This window comes from Glycine soja, chromosome 7 (assembly GCF_004193775.1).
Source record: "Glycine soja cultivar W05 chromosome 7, ASM419377v2, whole genome shotgun sequence".
Taxonomy (NCBI): domain Eukaryota; kingdom Viridiplantae; phylum Streptophyta; class Magnoliopsida; order Fabales; family Fabaceae; genus Glycine; species Glycine soja.
The window spans coordinates 42,180,493-42,200,750 of record NC_041008.1 but is presented as its reverse complement, the minus strand read 5'-3'; the positions used below and the strand labels follow the sequence as shown (position 1 = coordinate 42,200,750).

Genomic DNA, 20,258 nt, shown 5'->3' with positions numbered 1-20,258 from the left:
ACCCCTAGATGTGGATCAAAAATGGTCAAACGTGAAAAAAGGGAAACCATGACATTTGGTTTATTGTGTTGGACGTGATTCATGTATTGAAAATCAATTTTGGATGAAGCTACCTTGGAGTTGCTTCTACGTCATGGAAGAATCAATTCTCATATTTCCATGTTGGATTTTTCGTTTTTGCCCTTCACCCTTTTCCATTGTCTATGAAGTTAATGCATGCGTGTGTTTTTTCCACCATCTATTTTATGTTGTGCTTATTGTTTTGTTGTTATTTTTATACTGTTATATTTATTGTGATCTCCACCGCATGTTATTTTTATACTATTATTTTGCTGCATAACTGCTATATTTGGTGTTGTGTTTAGCATTTAATTTCATAAGGTTATTCGGTTAGCATTATATTTGGTGTTGTTGGTTCATAATAACACTGTTATTATATTGTTTGGTTAGTATATAAGTGTTATTTCTTGGTTCATAATGTTGGTTCTTTTCCCGTACAAATAAAATAAAAACAAAATAATTTGGTAACTAACTAGCTAACCCTATAATCATCAAGGCAGTTGGGATATTACACACGGTTATTTTGGTAAATTATAATGCAAAAGACGTCTACAAACAATTAATACCTATTTTGGTAATTCCACATTCAAAATCAATTTTGATAGTTACTTTCCAAACATCATTGAATGTGAAAATCAATTTTTTCAATAGATGTATCCAAACAAAAATCACATCACTCTAAAATCACGTTTACTTAAAATCAATTGTATAAAATCATTTTGATCTTGAATCAATTCTACAAATGCCAATCCAAACGCACACTTGATGTACATCTTAGTTCTATCTTTCTAGTATGGATAGTCCCCTCCTGTGAAACCTAGTGGCCTCATGAAGGATGCTCCCTTAGCAATGAACCAAGCTTGTTGTTGTTATTAGACACCAGGATCTTTTCCTCTAGACATTATCAGGTGCTCAACCTTTAGAGGTTAAGCTCTAATACCAAATTATAAAGGCAAATATCACAATAAGGAGGATTGAATTGTGATTTTAGAAATTTTAAAACATTTTTCTTAAACAACAATGTTATTGTCTGATGATAAATCGTGTAAATACAAAGATCATATTTTCGTAAATGGGTTCAGACAATAGCGTCAGACTTTGTAAAACAAATAGAGTTTTTTCAAAATAAAAATCAAATTCAAACCCTAAGTCAGTTTAAAGCAAAGAAGAAAAGACAAGAAAAGATAAGACACAAGAAGTTATACTGGTTCGTCTCAACCACTAATATTACATCCAGTTCTTGGCAAATGACCAAGTTCCACTAACTCCAACAAGTTACAAGTATTAATCATTGCCACTTCTAGATCTATAACTCAAGATCTACTCCAGACTTGTTACAACCAGTATTCTTTGTCCTACCAAGTTATTGTTGGCTCTAATTCAAATCAGAAGATTTTTTATTTAGCTTACACACTAGCTAGCACTAAATCATCTTATAGACGGATATACAATCTAAACACATAGTCTTTTCTCTCAAGGTGTTTTGATAGCTTTACAAGAATTTATAGAAATATACAATTTTTACATAAAGAATTTGAATATGAGCGCGTAAGTTCATGTCCCATGTCTTCAAAGCTTTTGGTATTTATAGGTATTCTTCAACAAGTGTTTGTTGTATATAAACAAATAGATTTTTTCTCTTGAGCTTGCGTCTCAAGATTGTGGTTGTTGGATGCACATACTTCTTGTTGAAAAATCATTCTCTTTAGCTATCATGTTAAGCACTCTAGCAGAAAACTATTACTTTTTGTGTCAAAGCAGGTATGTACAATAAAGCCCTTCTTTTGATGGTGATTGACAACTTTTAAAACTTGATCTTCATTTATTCTTTATAGGATTTGACCGATCCTAGGAGAATTGCAAAATAAATCTCAAACACAAAGTATTAAATGAAATCTTAAATACCATCATTTAATGTTGTATCGATCAGATCGTGACTTTAGTTTTTTATTGCTTGTAACATCATACCCAAACTCATGAAGCATGTTTTGATATCTCCTAAGACATAACTTTTAACATTTGCGTTTGTTTGCATCTAATCAAAATAATTAAGGGTCCTAATTCATCTTAAGACACAAATGTCTTTTAACTTAACAAGTAATTTTTATGGCTTACTTTTCATGGGATTTTTACCATTTGTATGACTCTTTGGTTCGAACATTGATTGAGTTTCATAGTTTATATGTAGGTGAATTTAATGAGACAAATTTACATCTTAAATAAATAAATAAAAATTATTCAAAATCATGCCTTGAAATAAAATAAAATAAAAATCTTTGTTTCAAAATTACAATAGTAACTTGAATATGAGAGTTAAACAACCAAAATGAATCATTTAAAAGATATAGACTTAAAATGAATTTTGAAAATAAGATAAGATCTAATGCTTCTATCCTCTCGGACCTGGATCACATCCAACTTGTGGGAGACTCCCATACTATCTTTAAGCATTAGTGATGGCCATATTAACATTAGGTTTATTGTTGGAGGATAATGATATAAACTAAAGTGAGGATTTTACTCTTCCGTTTCAATCAAGTAGTTCATGAGCCTCTAGTTGCATTTTGGCAGAAATCTAAACAATAATTTGTGCTAGATGAGGCATCTCTAGTAGATGAACTTCATTTAATGACCAATGAAATTGCATTCTTTCATTAAAAAAATGCAATAATCCTCAATCACAAAAAAATCATAAATACAAACTTTAAATTTTTTGCTTTTGTCCTGTTGTGATGCCTTTGCAGGTCATAGCTTTATATATAAAAAATTACTATTGTCTATGATATTATGATAAAAGACCAAATTAGTATATGTATAATACTATAGGGTATTTAAAAAATAAAAGTGACTCTAAAGCAATAGATGAGAATAATAATTCCAAATCCAGTGTTTAGTTTAATTTAGAGTTATCAAGCTTCCAATAAGCATGGATGTCTCAAACTATGCCTAGCTTTTTGCAACCATAATAAAATAACTTCTTACAAACGTTTCAGACATTAGTTAAATCAACCAAAAATAAGAAATAAAATCATTGCATTATGTAACATTACTTTTTAGCATATATTTGAAACCTTCGACTTTGTACAATTTCTTATTGCATAATCTGCTATTAGGTGTAAAATTGGGTGGGGTTAAGTTACACCTATTTATTTTATATAAGTTTAAGGCGGGTTTATCTTTTTGAAATTTTTTATTAACTTATCCTAATAACCCATTTTGTAGTAAAGCATTTTAAATAGGCTAGTAAATATATAATTTAATACATCACAAGAAAACACAAAAGTACTATAAAATCCTATATATAGTAACACGACATTTTTATTTACTACTACAAATATTTGTATATTTTGTAGACGAAATACAATCATGTAATAGAAAATCGGAGCACATACGGTCCATAACAATTGCAAGACCAGGCTCCACCGTAGCCCAATGGGCCACAAACGTCTCAAACTACAACATATGGTGATACATACACTTCCCATAAACAAGAAAAAAAAAAACTAGTGATACATTGTATTTGCCTATCTTGTCGTATGACTCTAGGGACAATCATAGTGATACCATTTAGAATCTTTGCTTGGTAATTTTTTATTATTTTGTGCATATAGTTTATGCTCTAAAACTAAAAGCAACTCTCGGGTTGAACTGAACCCAATGCTGCTCCACCAGCATGGTTGCACGAAGCCAGGGCTGGTTGGTTCTTGTAAGTGAGCTTCACATCCTCTAACTTTATCCCACTACATGGATACTTGGAACTGCAATCAAATTTGACAGCAACATGGGTCGCAGATGTTCCATGAATGTCTTGGTATGTCACATCACTCTGACTCCAGAAGCCTGTTAATTATATTGATTCAATTGGGTTAAGAAAAAAAAATAATCAAACTTTAAAAACAAAATCAGCTCACTTTTATCATAATGATTTTCCTATTTATTTTAGGATGTGTTTGGAAGAGTTTATTTATACTTCAGTATTCTCTAATGAGAATTGGAGTTTCGTCTTAACTTATCATGCATATAAAACCAATTTAACCTTATTTCTTCTTGAATTCTAAAAGTGATTTATTCATAACAGTTTACTATATGATAATAGTTATTCAATAAGTGTTTAATTAAACTGGATGATATATATCCAAAGAGATCTAGTGTTCATCTTTTTTCTTTCTTAACTCAAGTTGGTTGTTGCTTCCTGCACTCTTTTCAGAATGTGTTTTTATCTTCCGGATAGGTCATTCTAAAAGCAAATTAAAAGAGAAGTGCATTCCAGAATGTAACAATTTCACATTTTGGATTGGTCATTCTGGAAAAAAAAAGAAGAGTGCAGGAAATAACTAAAAAACGAAGGAAGCACTAGCCCCTCCAGGTCCAGGAGATACTACAATTTGCATACCTGACCGGGGCAACCCTTGTTATCTGAGCAATAGTTTTGGTCAATTATAACGGGGTTTTCAACATTCTCCATGATTGCGTCTTGGAAAAGGACGTTCCTCACAAATCCGTTGCTGGGTCTCCCCCACGTCTTTATTCTAACACCATTTTGAGTTCCAGTGAATGTAACCGTTTTAACTGTCACATTTTGAACACCAGCTTCCTTCAAATCCTTTCCCAAGCTTCCAATGCTGCAAAATCCAATAAAAAATTGCAATTATTAACATTATAAAGATAATAATAAGCATGTCAACACCTATAATCCGCTAATAACACGGAGCAACATTCTTAATTTAACCTACTAGTAGGATCTGTCGACGCTAGTGCTAGGAGTAGGGATAAATGCATAAAGGTCTTAACATTCGAATCTCGTCCTCGTCATTAATAATAATAAAAATACCTTATTCCATGTCCTGGTCCACAAGCAATGTTTTCGATCCACAAGTTAGTGGTTCCAGGACCAATGGAGATGCAATCATCGCCTGTTCGAATTTTGGAGTTGATGATGGCGACGTGTGATGACATTTGGATATGGATGCCGTCGGTGTTGGGGCTGTTTCCATCGGCCAAGACCTTCACTCCTTGCAGCTTCACGTTCTGGCATCCATTAAACACTATGTGAAACAGTTGACTGTTCATTGAGGTCAACCCACCAATGGCAATGTTATTGGAGTTGGTGAACGCCAATGTCTAAACACAACAAAACAAAACTACGGTTAGTTCAAATTCTCCTTTGCTTTATATGAAATTTACGAATAATTGTTTTACATGCAAAGCGCCAAGAGAAGCATGGTGTTTTGTAGACTTGGTTTAATAATAATAAGAAGAAGAAGAATATTAAATATAGTAGAATTGGTGTTGAAATTACACTATCAAATGATTAGATGGACGAGTTCTAAATTAATTAATTAATACTAAAATTATCAATTTTATCATGCATGAGAAAAACAAAATAATAACTATCACAAATGATCATATATAATAGATTTATTGACATTTTACCATAATTAATTTGAAAACATATTAAACATACAGAGTTAAATTCAATAAATAATTGGTCGAGTGTAAAAAAAATTGTTATAATAATAATAATATGATTTTTTGTAATGATATTATAAGTAATATTTTTAATATTTTTAATATGAGAGTAAAATGATTAAATCTGAATCGTCTAAACATACATACATGACTAAGATCTAATACTAATATTAAAAAGTCAAATAATTTTTTTTTAAAAATCACATAACATTAAATTTTAATCATTTACATTTAATTAAATATATGATTTAAATTTAAACCCCTCACTCACATACAAAAAAAATTTTCTCTCATATATCATCATTGTTCGACGTTCATATATCTTTTGATGTATTATATTTTTATTTATATTGAATAGGAAAGCCAATCTCTTATAATGTGTAAAAAAAAAAAAACGTCTCTTATAATGTGGCTAATACAATTGTACTAGTATGTTAAAAAAAAAAATCGATGAGATAAATTATCAAAAGTCCAGGCCCCACTTGCAGCAGCAATATTCTAGCAAACTAACCACATAACTATATATATATATATATATATATATATATATATATATATATATATATATATATATATATATATATATATATATATAGACTACTAACTCCTTGCTTGATATTTGCTTCAACTTCTAGCAACCACTCTGAGCAGTGGAAAACCGTTCCATGAATCTCCCCCACTAAACAAACTCTCACTAATCACCAAGTCCACAACTCCACCTCCAACATCAAATCAAAAAAATAAAAATGGGAGCAAGAAATTGTGCATGTCAACGAATAATGTTCAATCCATGAAAGTTAAATTAATTAATTTAACATACCGTGGCTCCGCTGGGGCAGTTTCCTTTGCCGGAGTTCTTGCAATCCCACAAGGCAGTGCCTTGGCCGTCAAGCGCCCCGCCGTGAATCGAAACTCCGTTGACACGCTCGAATTCCAACCAGTTACCGGAGTTTTCGGTGACCCTATAATCTGAAGGAGCCACCAAAGTGCCATCAATTGTTATAGAAATACCCTTGTTGTTACATTTCCCATTGAAGGTTGCACTTTTAAGCAAGAACTTTCCTTGTGGCACGTAAATTGAGGCTGGGTTGGTCGAAGCACAAGCTTTGGCCCATGCATTGAGAAATGCCTTGGTTGAGTCCGTTTTGCCATCCGATTTGGCACCAAAATTGACCACATTGTATGTGGCTCCCAATGCCACGGATGAACACAACCAACAACCTAAGATCACACGAAGGATAATAAGACTAGGACTAGGTTTTGGTGTTGGGTTTGCCATTTTTATTATTTTTTTTAGTGTTGAAGATGATTGATTATGATCGAGGTAGTGATGAGAGAAGTTGGAAGATGGAGTTGTGCAAGTGGTGAAGAAGGTGGTGTGGGATGGGAGTTGGAACGGTTTGTGAGGGTATTTATAACTAAGGATTTGAGGGCAACGCACTGTGCAGGTTATTTTAGTTTGTTCCATGTCTTGTCAATTATTACTAACTATGATTTTATGTTACTATGCTATATGCTATGATATTTTATGTACTAATTATAAAAAAAAAAATATATGCTATGATATTTTATGTACTAATCATTAAAAAATATATGCTATGATATTTTATGTACTAATCATTAAAAAAAATATGCTATGATATTTTATGTAATAAGGAATAAATAATTGAACGTGTTAATGAAATGGAAAGAAAGTAAAAGTCGAGCCGAACTTTTGAGTTAGATAGGAGGGCCTGATTTACTGGCAGTGACCTTTGCGTGCTCCATTCCTTTATTAATTGTTTCATTATCTTAATTTTCTTTTATTGGTTTTAAGATTTTTTCGGAAGAGTCAAAGACAGAGAGAAGTTAATTCAGTGATTGGTTACTACAATCTTGTATGAGTCAAAAGTGTTTCGTGAAGGTTAATTAAAATGGGTCATCAAAACGTGGCTGTATGAACTAATTTTTTAACTGATATTTTAATATATATATATATATATATATATGAATTTGTTTAAGTATACACTCCAATTTTTTAATATAATAGTCTTAATAAGTTATATTATTAGTGTATTTTAAGACAAATTCTATTTGTTAACGTATTTATATTAAAAAAAATAAGAGTGTGTTGGACTTTAACAAATTCTATTAGCATTTGTTAATGTACACACTCATTTTTAAGTAAGTATGAATATGTATTAATAAGTTATACTATTAATGTATTTGAAGACAATTTTTAGTTATAACTTATTATCATACTTATTCTAAAAAACATGAATGTGTGTTAACAAATCCCTGTACAAAATATATAGAGATATGAAAAATCATACTCTTCCTTTCCAAATTACATGACGTTTTAATAGATGTCATTTTATAAAACCAATGTTGTATTAAATACTTCTTCCAAAATTATTCTTAATTAATACTTAGTGGAAGTAATGTATAAAAAGACTATATAAGTCATTAATTATTCAAAAGTTACCTAATATTTCTTTTGAAATTTAATAAATTAATTACATATGATCTGGAACGAGGGAATATGTTCAATAAACATACATTATATTTATTACATTTAATTAATATAATATTTAAAGTTATTCGAAAATCAATTTTACTTCAAATATATTAATTATAGTATTTATTACATATAACATAACTAAATATTAATATAATATAAGATCAAATAAAATAATATGGTTAAATATTACTACTATATTCATTATTTTTCTCAATGCTACAATTCATTAGAAAATGTTGAATAGAGATTATAATAATTATTACTAACATAAAATTGAAATTAAGACTAAATTCTATATTTAATACTTATTTTCAAGTTTATTCTATTTTTTATGAGAGTTTATTTTACTTATATAATAGATATAGATGTAGATGTTATAGGATTACCACAATTATAAGATTAGATTCACTTTTTTTGTTAATGTTAAAATATTTTCGAGTGTCATTTAATTATGCACTGACATAAATAAGTTTAATTTTATCAATAATTAGTTAATAACATAAAATAAATATTACTCTTCCATAAAAAATATTATTCTCATTAAATGATTAAATGATACAACAAATATTAATGCGAAGCTTTTTGTACATTTATAATATATTAAAATTAATTTCATTAAATTTATGGTTAGATTTAATTTTTTTATCCATAACTTATGATTAGACTAAATAAAGGTGATCAATATCTTTATAAAATAAACCTTTAAGACCATTACTTTTACATTTTTATTTAGAAAAATGCGTAGGTTTAATTCAATGGTTGCATCATAGGTCTACCAAAAAGGAAGATTTAGCTAACAATAAATTAAGGGGAAGTAGATCGAGGAAAGAAGACAGATCAAAATATAGAAAGTACTGACTAATTGGGTTTAATTTATAGCTTTAGATATAGAACAGCTTGTCTTTATCTATTGTATTTTTGTGTGGCAGTGTGGAGAATATATAGTTATATAAAGTTCTATTCTATTAATTACTGTTGAGGAGAAAAGGGAGCAAATCATGTTGGGGTAGAAGAAAAAAATGAACATATATAGAACATATCTTGCTAGATAGAGTGATGTGCTGGTATATGGTAATTACTACTACAAATTAGATGGGGAAATGGGAGATCAAGGAGAAACTATAGTTATCAATAGTAGGAAAACAGACACTTCGTGTCTATATGTCTTTTCAAGCTTTTTTTTATAAAAAAAAATAATAAAAGATAGTAAATATTTGTAGGTTTGTGAAGATAATTGTAAAGACAAAATAATAATTTATAAATATAATTATAAAAATAAAATGATATAAAAATGTATACATCAAAATATTTATATTCTTTTTATATATAATCCGAACAAAAAAGATACTCATGTTATTAGAAATTAAAATAAAATATTATAATAATTAAAGATAAAAACACCAAAAAAGATCATATCAAATAAAGTTATTCTCTTTACAATAATTATAGATTATATGTTACTCGGACAACAAATAATAGTATTACTCTATATGTATGGTTGCTTGAAAATTCAACAGAAAAATTTAGACATAATTTCATTACGACAAAACAAGGAAATCACCAATAACGTGATGTGACATTCGCATCTTGTAGGTTGCGGACATGTTACCAAGTTAAAAAGCCTAAGTCACGCCATCATTTCGTACTCATTTTCCGAAGTTAACGTAGTGTGTAATGTGTATATACCCATATACTAAAATTCAATATATACTCGAACTACCTCTAAGATTCTGTCTAGTGCACTCACTGTATACTTCAATGAGTATTATAGAAGTCATATGTACCATGATTCCTGGAGTCATAAAGCAAGCAAATGCAGGATCCTACAGTTATCATTTAAGGGTGTACATTTCTTTGAATTAATTATTTAAATTATCATCCAGTCATAGTTGTGACTACAAAGAATCAATATTTGACAACGGTTTTTACTCCAAAACTGTCTTAAAATGTCATAATTCTAAAAGGATTTTAATTAATAACCGATGTGGATTTTTTATGTCTTATTTGGATAAATTTTTCTAAAATACAATTTTCAAAGCAAAAAAAATAACAATCCAGTTTCAGTAAATTATATCCTGAATTTCATTTGTATTAAAAATCAACAGTTAACAAAACAACATATACACAAACAAATATCTCAAATACTAGGTGACCTCAGATTGTGGAGGTGAAACTCCAATTCATATTACAGAACTATACTAAAAGTATAGTAAGCATAAATGCATCTAAATTTTGTATATGTGAAAATGTTGAGTTGAATTTGAAGAAGTTAGGAAGAATAAGTCTTACCATGCACACAAAACAATAGACTACCTCTTGGAACATACTCAGAGATTACTAGTTTCTCATCCTTTCTAAAATGATAAGCTAAAGGAGTCAATATATTCCAGTGTTTAAGCTATGTCAGCTTCCTCATCCCTACATCAAAATCATCTTTCTCCATAACATTAATTTCTATAGTCCTCTTCACCACCACTGCCACTCCATTAGCCAACACGGCCTTGAAAGAACACTACTAGAAAAACCTAATTTTACGACGCACATTCCACATCGGTCCTATGAAATCGTCATTGAATAATATGCGGTGACAAATTTGTCATTATGTTCTGCGTAAATGACGACGGTGGAAAGTAGCTCGTCTTCGTATGGATGTTACAACGACAAGTCTAGTTTTGACCGTCGTTGAAATGAGAAATCCACAACGTTTATGGATAAACACCGTCGTGGTTTGGGAATTCGATTAAAAGACTACCCCTTACACCCATCAAGTCACTCATAGGCCCTACCCTCTATCTCTTACCCTTAGTGATTATCTCATCTCCCGTCCTCCCGTCACTCCTCCGCCCTTGTTGGTTTCTGAGTCGTCGTGTAAACGCATTGTGTGGCCATGTCGTGTTGTGCATTTGGTGTTGTGGTGGCGAGCTAGGTTTACACGTTTATTGTTCCCTCAACAAACGTATGTCATTTACTGTTCCCTCGACAGGTTTGCTCTCTTGCTACCTAACTATTATAGTTTTTGTTCCACTCAAATGGTGCTTTATTGGTTTTGTTCACCCAATTAGGTTAATGTCAGCTTTATGTCAAATGCATAACATGATCAAAAATTGATTTGGAAACGACAAAGTATAGATGCATTCATTTGTGGTTTGCAAATCTGTAGTGTCTTATTAGTATTAATATCCCCCTTTTGAAAAAAAAATATAGAAAAATGTCTTACTACATGGTTTTGGGTATACAAGACAAAACATTGGGGATATGATGCCATTGGTAAATTTGCAGATAAAAGGAGTATGTTTTTCAGAAGAACGTGAGGGAGAAAATGACGAAGGGGAAGTGTGCATTTAGGATATTTTAGGAAAATATAAAAACAAAAAAGGGAGTGTATTAGTAAATATGGGAACTGAAAATAGCAATTGCCTTAAGGGAGTGTATTAGCATTGATCAAGTTTGTGATGACATTATAAGATACCTCCATGGTTGAAGTAAGCTAGTTCAACCTTGAAATAGTAACTAAAATGGTCACAATACAAGTTAAGGAGATAGTATGGAGCTGGAAAAGGTCTCACATCATGAGATGATAATATACATACAAAATGGTTAAAGAAATACCAATAGGTATCAAAGTAGTGATGAAGTTAAAACCGATATGACACTGACACCACTCTAGCAAATAAATAGTAGATATTTTTCAGATAAATACTATATATAGGCTATAATCTTAAGTCCAACATCATAGCTTACATGTGTTGTAGGAAGAACATGTACATCACCATTGAGACTAAAGCCATTCCTTTTATAGTTGATGAGAATCATGGCTGCACCACCAGATTTCTTTACTTCCTCTCCTTTGGCAATTCTTCCTATACCTCCTCCTCTCTCACACAAAACAACCTTGCCTCAGAAAGTTGTATCATTCAAGGATCCATTAACACAAAATACAACTTCTAATGTGCAAGGGTAGCAGAGTTGGAGAAAAATCAGAAGGCTGGAAAATAGATTCATCGTCAAATTCTTGCCCATTTCCTAGCTTTGTTGTTGCTGCAATGCTTTTGTTGATAATGCTTGCTCCAACTATGAGGATCCAAGGCGCTCCATTAACTATGGAGCCAAGGAGAGGGCCAGAGTTTCCTACAACACAACTTACAAAAATTCCCTTCTACATTGCCACAAATGTGCCTATAGCAATGCTTTCATCAAAAAAAGAATTTGGCTTTCTCGAGCTGAGGGATATTGGTAATACATCTATTCCATCCTCCACAGCTGCATCCAATGCAACCAATATATCACTCTCTCGAAAGCCTTTAAAGCATACCCTGTAAATTGCTAGGTGAGCATAAGGGGAATCCTTGCTACTGTGCCTTCAACATTTCCAAGTACTTCTGCATGATCAACAAAAGCACCAACAACTGTGCTTGTTCTGTGAGTCCCATGTCCTTCCTCATCAATGGTTGCCTCTGCTCTTTTAATTACTACTTTAATAGGTTGGGCTTGTATACACTATTACTTATTGCGGATAAATAGTAGATATTTTTCAGAGTTTTTCTTGTTCAAAATTATTAAACTACAGATGATTATATGGGTGTGAACATGGAAACAGACCCGCCATTCATTTTCCTTTTTAACGGACAAACCATGTGATGTACTCTCCTCATTGGCATCTTTGATGGTCTTCTTTGCATATGTCCACACCACCTTAACCAATTTTTCTATAATTTTTCCTTGATAATTGTCATAAATATATCTCCTAGTATGCGAACATTTTGTATCTTGTCATTTCTTGTGTGGCTACATATCTATCCTAGAATAAATGAACAAACTACAATTGTAAATATCGTACATATTTTAGGATATGAAAAGATCTCTTTGTATCTTGATATTTTTTTATATGTATTGGAATAAGTTCTGATGATGGGTAATGTGGCTTGGGTGAAATGGCACCTGCCTGGATCAAACCTAGGACCCAGAACAAAAAGGCAATTCTACCTAGGCCAATGGCAAGTTTAGCAATAACCAGCATAGTTAACCGTGCTCAACATGAAAAAAATATAAGACCTCCCACTTTTAGCTGCTTGTATAACTTGAATATGTTGACCAAAAAATCCTTTTGGTCTTTGTTTTGTACAAATCAAAAGTATTGTTGATATTGAATTAGATCTATATCGGAGGTATAAACTTGTTTTACAAGGCTGCAAACCAAGAAAAAGTTTGAAGGGGAAATTATTCATCAGAGTATTGATTTTTGTATTTATTTATTTTTGGATAAATTGCATAATAGAAATTTAGATAGTTAAAACTTTGTGTTCTACATTAACCCATTAGTTGGTAGAGATGAAAGCTTACCATTCCATGGCACCAGATGAAAGGGAAAGCTTGACAACAGGCCAAGTAGTTGTTGGCAATTATCTCAATTCCACTAGCATTAACATATCAGGCAAGTTGTAAATCACCCTTAGTATTGGAGGCTTCAATTAAGCAATCTGACATTGTTTAAGTCCTTTAATCTATTGAAGTTACATTCTCCTCATGGCCTCATCTAGACCAGATAGTCTTTCTTTGACAAAACAATGTTTGGGACAAAATTTTGAGTTTAGTGTTGACTAATTTAATTATAGACCTCACTAGTTGTCCTCTACCTCATCCTCATTCCCCTTCCTTGTCATATGCTTGTCCTCTAGACACTTCAAATCATTGTCCTTGAAAGCTCTTTATTTTATCATAAGGAGAAAAAACTGAAGCATCAAAATTAGAAATATAAGAAGCTAATATAAGTTAAGCTTGTCATCAATACTTAAAATTAAATTATTCATCTACGTAAGTTAGAATCAATTTTTGGAGAAGTTAACTTAGAGAACTTTTATAAATTAGTTAGTTCATAAATTAATTTTAACTTATGTGAAAAACTTAATTCATTTAACATTTTTCTTTTCTTCTCAAGTGTTTATTGATAAATTTGTCCAAATAAATTAGAGTCATCCATATATAAATAGATAGACAGCTTATACAACAATTAGTAAGTGAGCTCTGTCTCAAGTAGAAATAGGCACCTCCTCTGTTCTTCACTGTTGATAGGGTATCTATAAGGGTAGGTGCTCCATCAAATCCACTTATATAAACCAATATCTTCTCTAGAAAATAAAGAATGTTTTTGAGTGTGTTCTAACCCAAAGAAATGCACAAAAGATGCCACGGATATGTACTTGTAATACCCTAATTTCGTCTGGGGACCATCCGTTTGTTGGGATGCGACCCTCGTTTGACCACTTCGAGGTACTTGGCACTCATCGTTAGGCAATTCATGAAGTTCTGTGATATGCTGAAAGTCAAAAGAAAGCATTGTTGCACAATCCGTATAGTTCTGTGACATGCCGGAAGTCAAAAGGAAGTGTTAATGCGCAATCCGTAAAGTTCTGTAACATCCCGGAAGCCAAAGAAGGGATGATTACGTAATCCGTAAGGTTTTGTGACATTACGGAAAGAAAACAAGTATTGTTACATAATTCGTAAAGTTCCGTAACATTACGAAAAAAGAATCAGCAAAAAAAGCAAGGGGGTGTATTTAGTAAACAGGGGGTGCAAATAGCGATCAGGCCCACTTGGGCCTTCCAAGAAGTTCCCCAGAAGGCGGTGCCATCTGGAGGAAGCAACCTAGCTCGCCTAGGCGAGCTGGGTGGCAAGCTTCTCATTCTTTTCCCTATAAATAGGGGAAGGAGGGAAGAACAAAAATGTTCAACCCTCCTGGTATCTGAGAATCACTTAAAATTAGTGAGAAAAATTGTTTCCGTGAAGAAAACCCAAGCCGAAGCGCTTCCGTAACGCTCCCAGATGTTTCCGTGGGTGATTTCGTGAAGATTTTCTGCCGTTCTTTGTCATTCTTCGTTCGTTCTTCGTCATTCTTCGGTCTTCAACCGGTAAGTTCCCGAAATCGAACTTTTCAATTCATTCTATGTACCCTTAGTAGTCCTCATTTGTTTCGCGTGCTTTTATTTTTATTTCATTTACTTTCTGTACCCCCTTTTGACGTGTTTTAGTCATTTATTTAAGTCATTTTCTCGCCTAATAAAAAAATAAAATAAATTTCCACCGATCATTCATATTGTAACATATTTTAATTTCTGTTAAAATGAAATCTGACCGTTCGGTCATGTCGTAACCACGTTTAAAGCCAAAAAAGAGGAAAAATAATAAAATAATAATCAAAAAATATTTTTTAGTAAAATAATCAAAAAGATCAATCGGACGTTTTTCTTTGAGATTTTTCTTTCTTAATCGAATTGACTAATAACCAAAGTGAAACTAAAGCTAAAATCAATTCATAAATCAAGCTTTTGTCATCACCTAAAAAAAGTCATTTTTAAGGTCCAACGCCTTAAAATGATCTTTTCCGCTTTTATGGAGATTTCTAAAAAAGGCCTAAAATCAACACGTAGCTTTATTACCTCTTTTAAAAAATAACAAGAGATCATTAATGGTCCAATGCCTTAATGTTTTCTCATTTCAAAAGAATTGAAAGATTATTTTATGGTTCAACGCCTTAAATGACCTTTCATTCAATAAAAACATATTTTGCAAAAAAGATAAAAATAATTTAACCAACGTTTGGTTCTCAAAGAACTACGTAGGTCTGATTTTCTTATCACAATTGAGGAATACGTAGGAGCAAGGGAAACACCGTCGTCGACCATAAAAAGATGAAAAATATATAAAAGGCATAGGAACGTGAAAAAAGGGAAGATAACATAAATTGAAGTCATATTTACACATTTGATTAAAGGCTGTCGTCTCTTGTGACGGACGTGTGGGGTGCTAATACCTTTCCCGTGTGTAAATACAACTCCCGAACCTTTCACTTAAAGTTCGTAGACCATGTCTTTTCCGGTTTTTTTGACGTTTTCCTCAAATAAACGTTGGTGGCGACTCCGCGTGTATTCCTTTCTTGGAAGACACCCCCGTGAGTCCCGCGTCGCCCTCCTGCCGAAGGGTAGGTTGCGACAATACTCAACATTTCTTTTTTTGAAGTGGAATGTGTTAGTATTAAAGTGGCTTTAAAAGATAGAGCAATAGGCATGATTGCAATTAAAAATCACTAGCGATTGTTTTAGGAAACAACAATGCCATACCTTACAATATACTCAAAAAGTACATAACAAAATGAACAATTTTAGTAACTAAATTACAATGATTTCAAAACTATACCAAAGCATTATTAATTTGTCCAACTGATAAAGTTTTTGACATTATTTCAAGAGTGACCACCTTCTACTGTATTATTCAAGGTTAATTCCTTCAGTTTCAATGACCTTGCTTTTATGCAATTATCAGCAACTAATTGCTCTACCTTATTCCTTATCTCTCCCTTTGATATGAATCCATTCTCATCCTTGTCTAATCCCAATCCAAACCTCCACACATCACAAATATATCACTTGTTAACAAACTGATCCTTGGCTAATGGCCAACACAAGAAAGGTATGCCACCACATACACCTTCTATAGTAGAATTCCAACCACAGTGACTAATGAAACAAGCTATGGCAGGGTGGTTCAATATCTTCTTTTGTGGTGTCCAACCTACAATTCTGCCTTTACTTCCATGAAATTCATCAAAGTATGCATTGTTTACCTCGTTATCATTACTCAGTCGTACAACCCAAAGAAAAGATGTGTCAACGAAATCAAGTACAATAGCTAATTCCTTAAGTTGGTTGTGATCAATTACTGCCGAACTACCAAAGGCAACATATATAACTGATTGAGGAGTCCAATCAAGTTGTGTCTTGTTGCCAGGGTGAACTTTTGTTGTTGTTACTAGCCATCAATGGACTATTAGTGGGCACCGTGGTTATATGGAAAATGCGACAGGCTGGAGACCTTTTATTTGTTAAGGGCTAAAGCTTAACATTGAATAGAATTTTAATCAACTTTTTTGTTGTTGCATTCCAATGTTACAATGATTTTTGAGAATTCACAAGTTTGTTTTATTTTAGTTTATGAATTTCTTCTGTTTATGTGTTTTTACTTTCTTGTGATTGTTTGTGTTTTGCTAAAATTGTTGCATTTTTCAGTGGAGTGAGATTCATGTGAGGTTGTGGAAGGGAAAAGGTTTTATTATCATGATTCTCTCTTGAAAGTCACCGCTCTTTTGATTCTCATCAATTTTTTTATGATAACTTTTAGTCTTTTATTAATTTTGTTGACATCACTTTTAGTCCCTCTAAATTTTTTGTCTATTTTTAATCCCTCATTTATTTTTATTGTTCAAAATTACTCTCAAATATAAAATAAATAAGGGGCTAAAAATAGACAAAACATGAATTAATTTTAAGAAATAAAAATAAACAAGGGACTAAAAATAGAGAAAAATTTAGAGGAACTAAAAATACTAAGAAAAATTGAGGAAAGACTGAAAATTATCCAAAAAAACTTGAAGGACCAAAAATTAAAATTTGAGGGACTAAAATCCTAATTAATCCAACTTTTTTTTTTCTTTTCATCACTTGTCATGGAGGAGAGGTTATATAGCAATTTGGCCCCAGCCATGAGGTTACGTACTTATGTAAAAGAAAAGAATAGAAACAATACTGAAACTATTAATAGCTTGTGCATTTGATTAAATAACAAGGAAATAATGGCCATACACAAATACACAAGCAGAGGAAAACCAAATTCACAATACTGAAACTATTAATAGCTTGTGCATTTGATTAAATAACAAGGAAATAATAGCCATACACAAATACACAAGAGGAAAACCAAATAATAGCCGTACACAAATAATAGCCATACACATACTGCTAATAGCTCAACTCAATCATGTTTGACGGGGGGCCTTTGATCCAATGAACACAAGTCACAAGCTGGCCCATCACCCAAAAGGAAAATCCACAAATAATATTTTAAAAAAATATTTATTAAACCATTGATATGGGAGTCTGAAAAAACAAATGGTCACTATATTTTCCCACCTAGAGTAATCTAGTATTCAACTATTCATATTCCACCGATAAAAAAATCTGGGTCTCTCTCTCTCTATATATATATCTCCAAAAGGCAAAGTGGGACTACCAGACCAAGCAATGCTTATAATTTCTGACCTAACAAATAAATGTTTATAAGATTTGTTAAGTTATACTTTCTTATTTTTTAATTAAAATAAATTAATAAATTATAACTAAAAATTATCTTAAAATCAAAATGTAACCTATTAACATACTTTAATTAAAATACAAGTGTATAACAATAAAGCAATTTATTTTACCAGAAGCAATAACTTTTCAAGTGAGCAAAAGTAATTCATTCTCTAAAAGCAAATAAACTTACATGTTTAGCCATTCCAAAGTCTGTCAACTTGATTTCACCATTAGGATCAACTAGAATGTTAGCCCCTTTGATATCCCTGTGAAAGCTGACTGAGCAAATGGATCAAAAACCAGAAGTAAGTTTCCTATTAAAATTGTGCACACTCTTTATTCACATGTAGGAGCATCAAATCATCAAGGCATGTACCCAAATTTTCAAATTTGAGTAATCTTTCAAGATAGTATATATATAATCAAATTCAATTAATCACTTGTCAATAAATAAATATACTTACAGGTTGTTTGCTAACACGGCACAAGTAATGCATATGCTAGGCAGAGCAAGCCAAACATTACTTGAAGGGAAAAAAAAAACACATCATTCAAAGAGCACATAAAAGAAAAGTAGAAGCATTAGTTACAAGAGTAGAAAAGCATACAATTGATCACAAGTAATGCAGCAACTATAGCTTCTAATGGAGATGGAGACCAATACATTCCTGCCACCAGCCACAAAGTCCGAGGCCAAGTACTCTTATGACAAGTAACACCACCTTCATTAATTTAATTTTCTTCCAGCCCAAGAGATATACAATGTCCTAGGATATCAACTTAACTAAATGAGTATTGTTTAATGTGAAATAACAGCATTAAAACTATACTAAAATGAGTCAAATTTACAGCCTAATGCTACACTTTTGAGGGCACAAAATTGGAAGCGTCTTTCGAAAATCACCAACCAAATAATTATAAATGAAGGGAGGAGGATAAGAATTGTACAGATCCAGTAGTTTAAAAGGTTTCCCACCCACCCAGTTCATCTAACCAAACACCAAACCGCACCTCAAGAGGGAAAAGGAAATGAAAACTAGGAAGTTTGTGTAATTTCACAAAACCTCATAGTTAGTGTAATTTACTTAAGAATAAATTTGTCTTTTGTATGTATATCTGGATTCTACATTTCAAGAGAGCTAGATGTATCAGACAACTTTAATTTAGATTATTTCAATTGTCTCCTCATGTTCTAACATATATCCTTATGATGTATTTAAATCAACTAAAAACAAAATTTGACAGAAACCATCGAAAACTATACCAAGAAAAAAGGAAGCAAAAGAAAAAAGAAAAATTATCTCTCTGTACCTAGCCAGGTACACCTTAAGCAGCTCTATGTAGTCTTCAAATTCTAAAGTGTTAGAGAGATCCAAAACGGGAAGACAAATACCAAGCGGCTCTCTGTACCTAGCCAGGAAGCATCTTTTGGAAAGGGTTAGAGAGATCGAAAACGGGAAGATAAAGGGAATTTTGAGGGCACAAAATTAAACTTGCTAAATTGAAGATAATTGAAAAAATCTCAACTTTATATGTTCATCTCACAGACATCCCCAACAACATGAAGCAGAGAAAATATAAAAGCAAGAAAATACCCTCCCGACAAAAAATAAAAATATGGAATTTTTGCCTAACAAAACAAAAATTAGTACATTTTTTTGGTGGGGTGAACCCAACCGATGCAGCCTCTTCTTTTGCTGGTGCCTCTATGGTGTCGTCATCGGCGGCTACTGCTTTGATTGTTCTGGAGAACTTGAGGGGCTTCAAGCGGGAGAAGGAGAGGCGCGGTCGAAATTAGTGGCGCGACGTTACACGAGACTGAGTAGGGTTTTGTCGAAAATATTATATATATATATATATATATATATATAATATCATCTTTCATTTAATTTCAAAAATGCCACTAGACCGTGCTTTCTAAGACGTCTTTAATGCAACCGTCATAGAGTTCAATCCAGACATGCTTATATTTACGGTAATGCCACCGCATTATTAATTAAAACGGTTTTGTCACGACCATCGTATAAGGGACGTCGTAAAAAGCCTATTTTGTAGTAGTGATATTGATTCTAGCTTTATGTCCTCATATACTATCTTTTCTT

At 32.1% G+C, this 20,258-nt stretch overlaps 1 protein-coding gene and 1 long non-coding RNA gene across 3 annotated transcripts; both read right to left on the bottom strand.

The window, feature by feature from the left end:
* Window positions 1–3,421: 3,421 nt before the first annotated feature.
* On the bottom strand, window positions 3,422–6,996 carry LOC114419810 (polygalacturonase-like). The gene is made up of 4 exons (XM_028385604.1): window positions 6,350–6,996; window positions 4,892–5,181; window positions 4,454–4,682; window positions 3,422–3,900 (listed from the first exon to the last, which is right to left on the bottom strand). Exons 1-4 carry the CDS (start codon window positions 6,806–6,808, stop codon window positions 3,877–3,879), a joined length of 1,002 nt encoding a protein of 333 aa, XP_028241405.1. The 5' UTR covers window positions 6,809–6,996; the 3' UTR covers window positions 3,422–3,876.
* Window positions 6,997–13,302: 6,306 nt separating this feature from the next.
* On the bottom strand, window positions 13,303–19,969 carry LOC114419812. 2 transcript variants are annotated; one of them, XR_003668303.1, is made up of 5 exons: window positions 19,809–19,969; window positions 18,765–18,923; window positions 18,621–18,680; window positions 18,347–18,435; window positions 13,303–13,758 (listed from the first exon to the last, which is right to left on the bottom strand). It is a non-coding gene; the product is annotated as an uncharacterized LOC114419812 (long non-coding RNA). The 2 variants fall into 2 exon arrangements; XR_003668304.1 differs by lacking the exon at window positions 13,303–13,758 and adding an exon at window positions 17,548–18,120.
* Window positions 19,970–20,258: the final 289 nt, after the last annotated feature.

Coding starts and splice junctions, on each gene's coding strand:
- LOC114419810 (XM_028385604.1), bottom strand. CDS start 6,808: ATGGCAAACCCAACACCAAAACCTAGTCCTAGTCTTATTATCCTTCGT. Junction 5,182..6,349: donor ACTGCCCCAGCGGAGCCACG/GTATGTTAAATT, acceptor TGTTGTGTTTAG/ACATTGGCGTTCACCAACTC. Junction 4,683..4,891: donor GGACCAGGACATGGAATAAG/GTATTTTTATTA, acceptor TGGATTTTGCAG/CATTGGAAGCTTGGGAAAGG.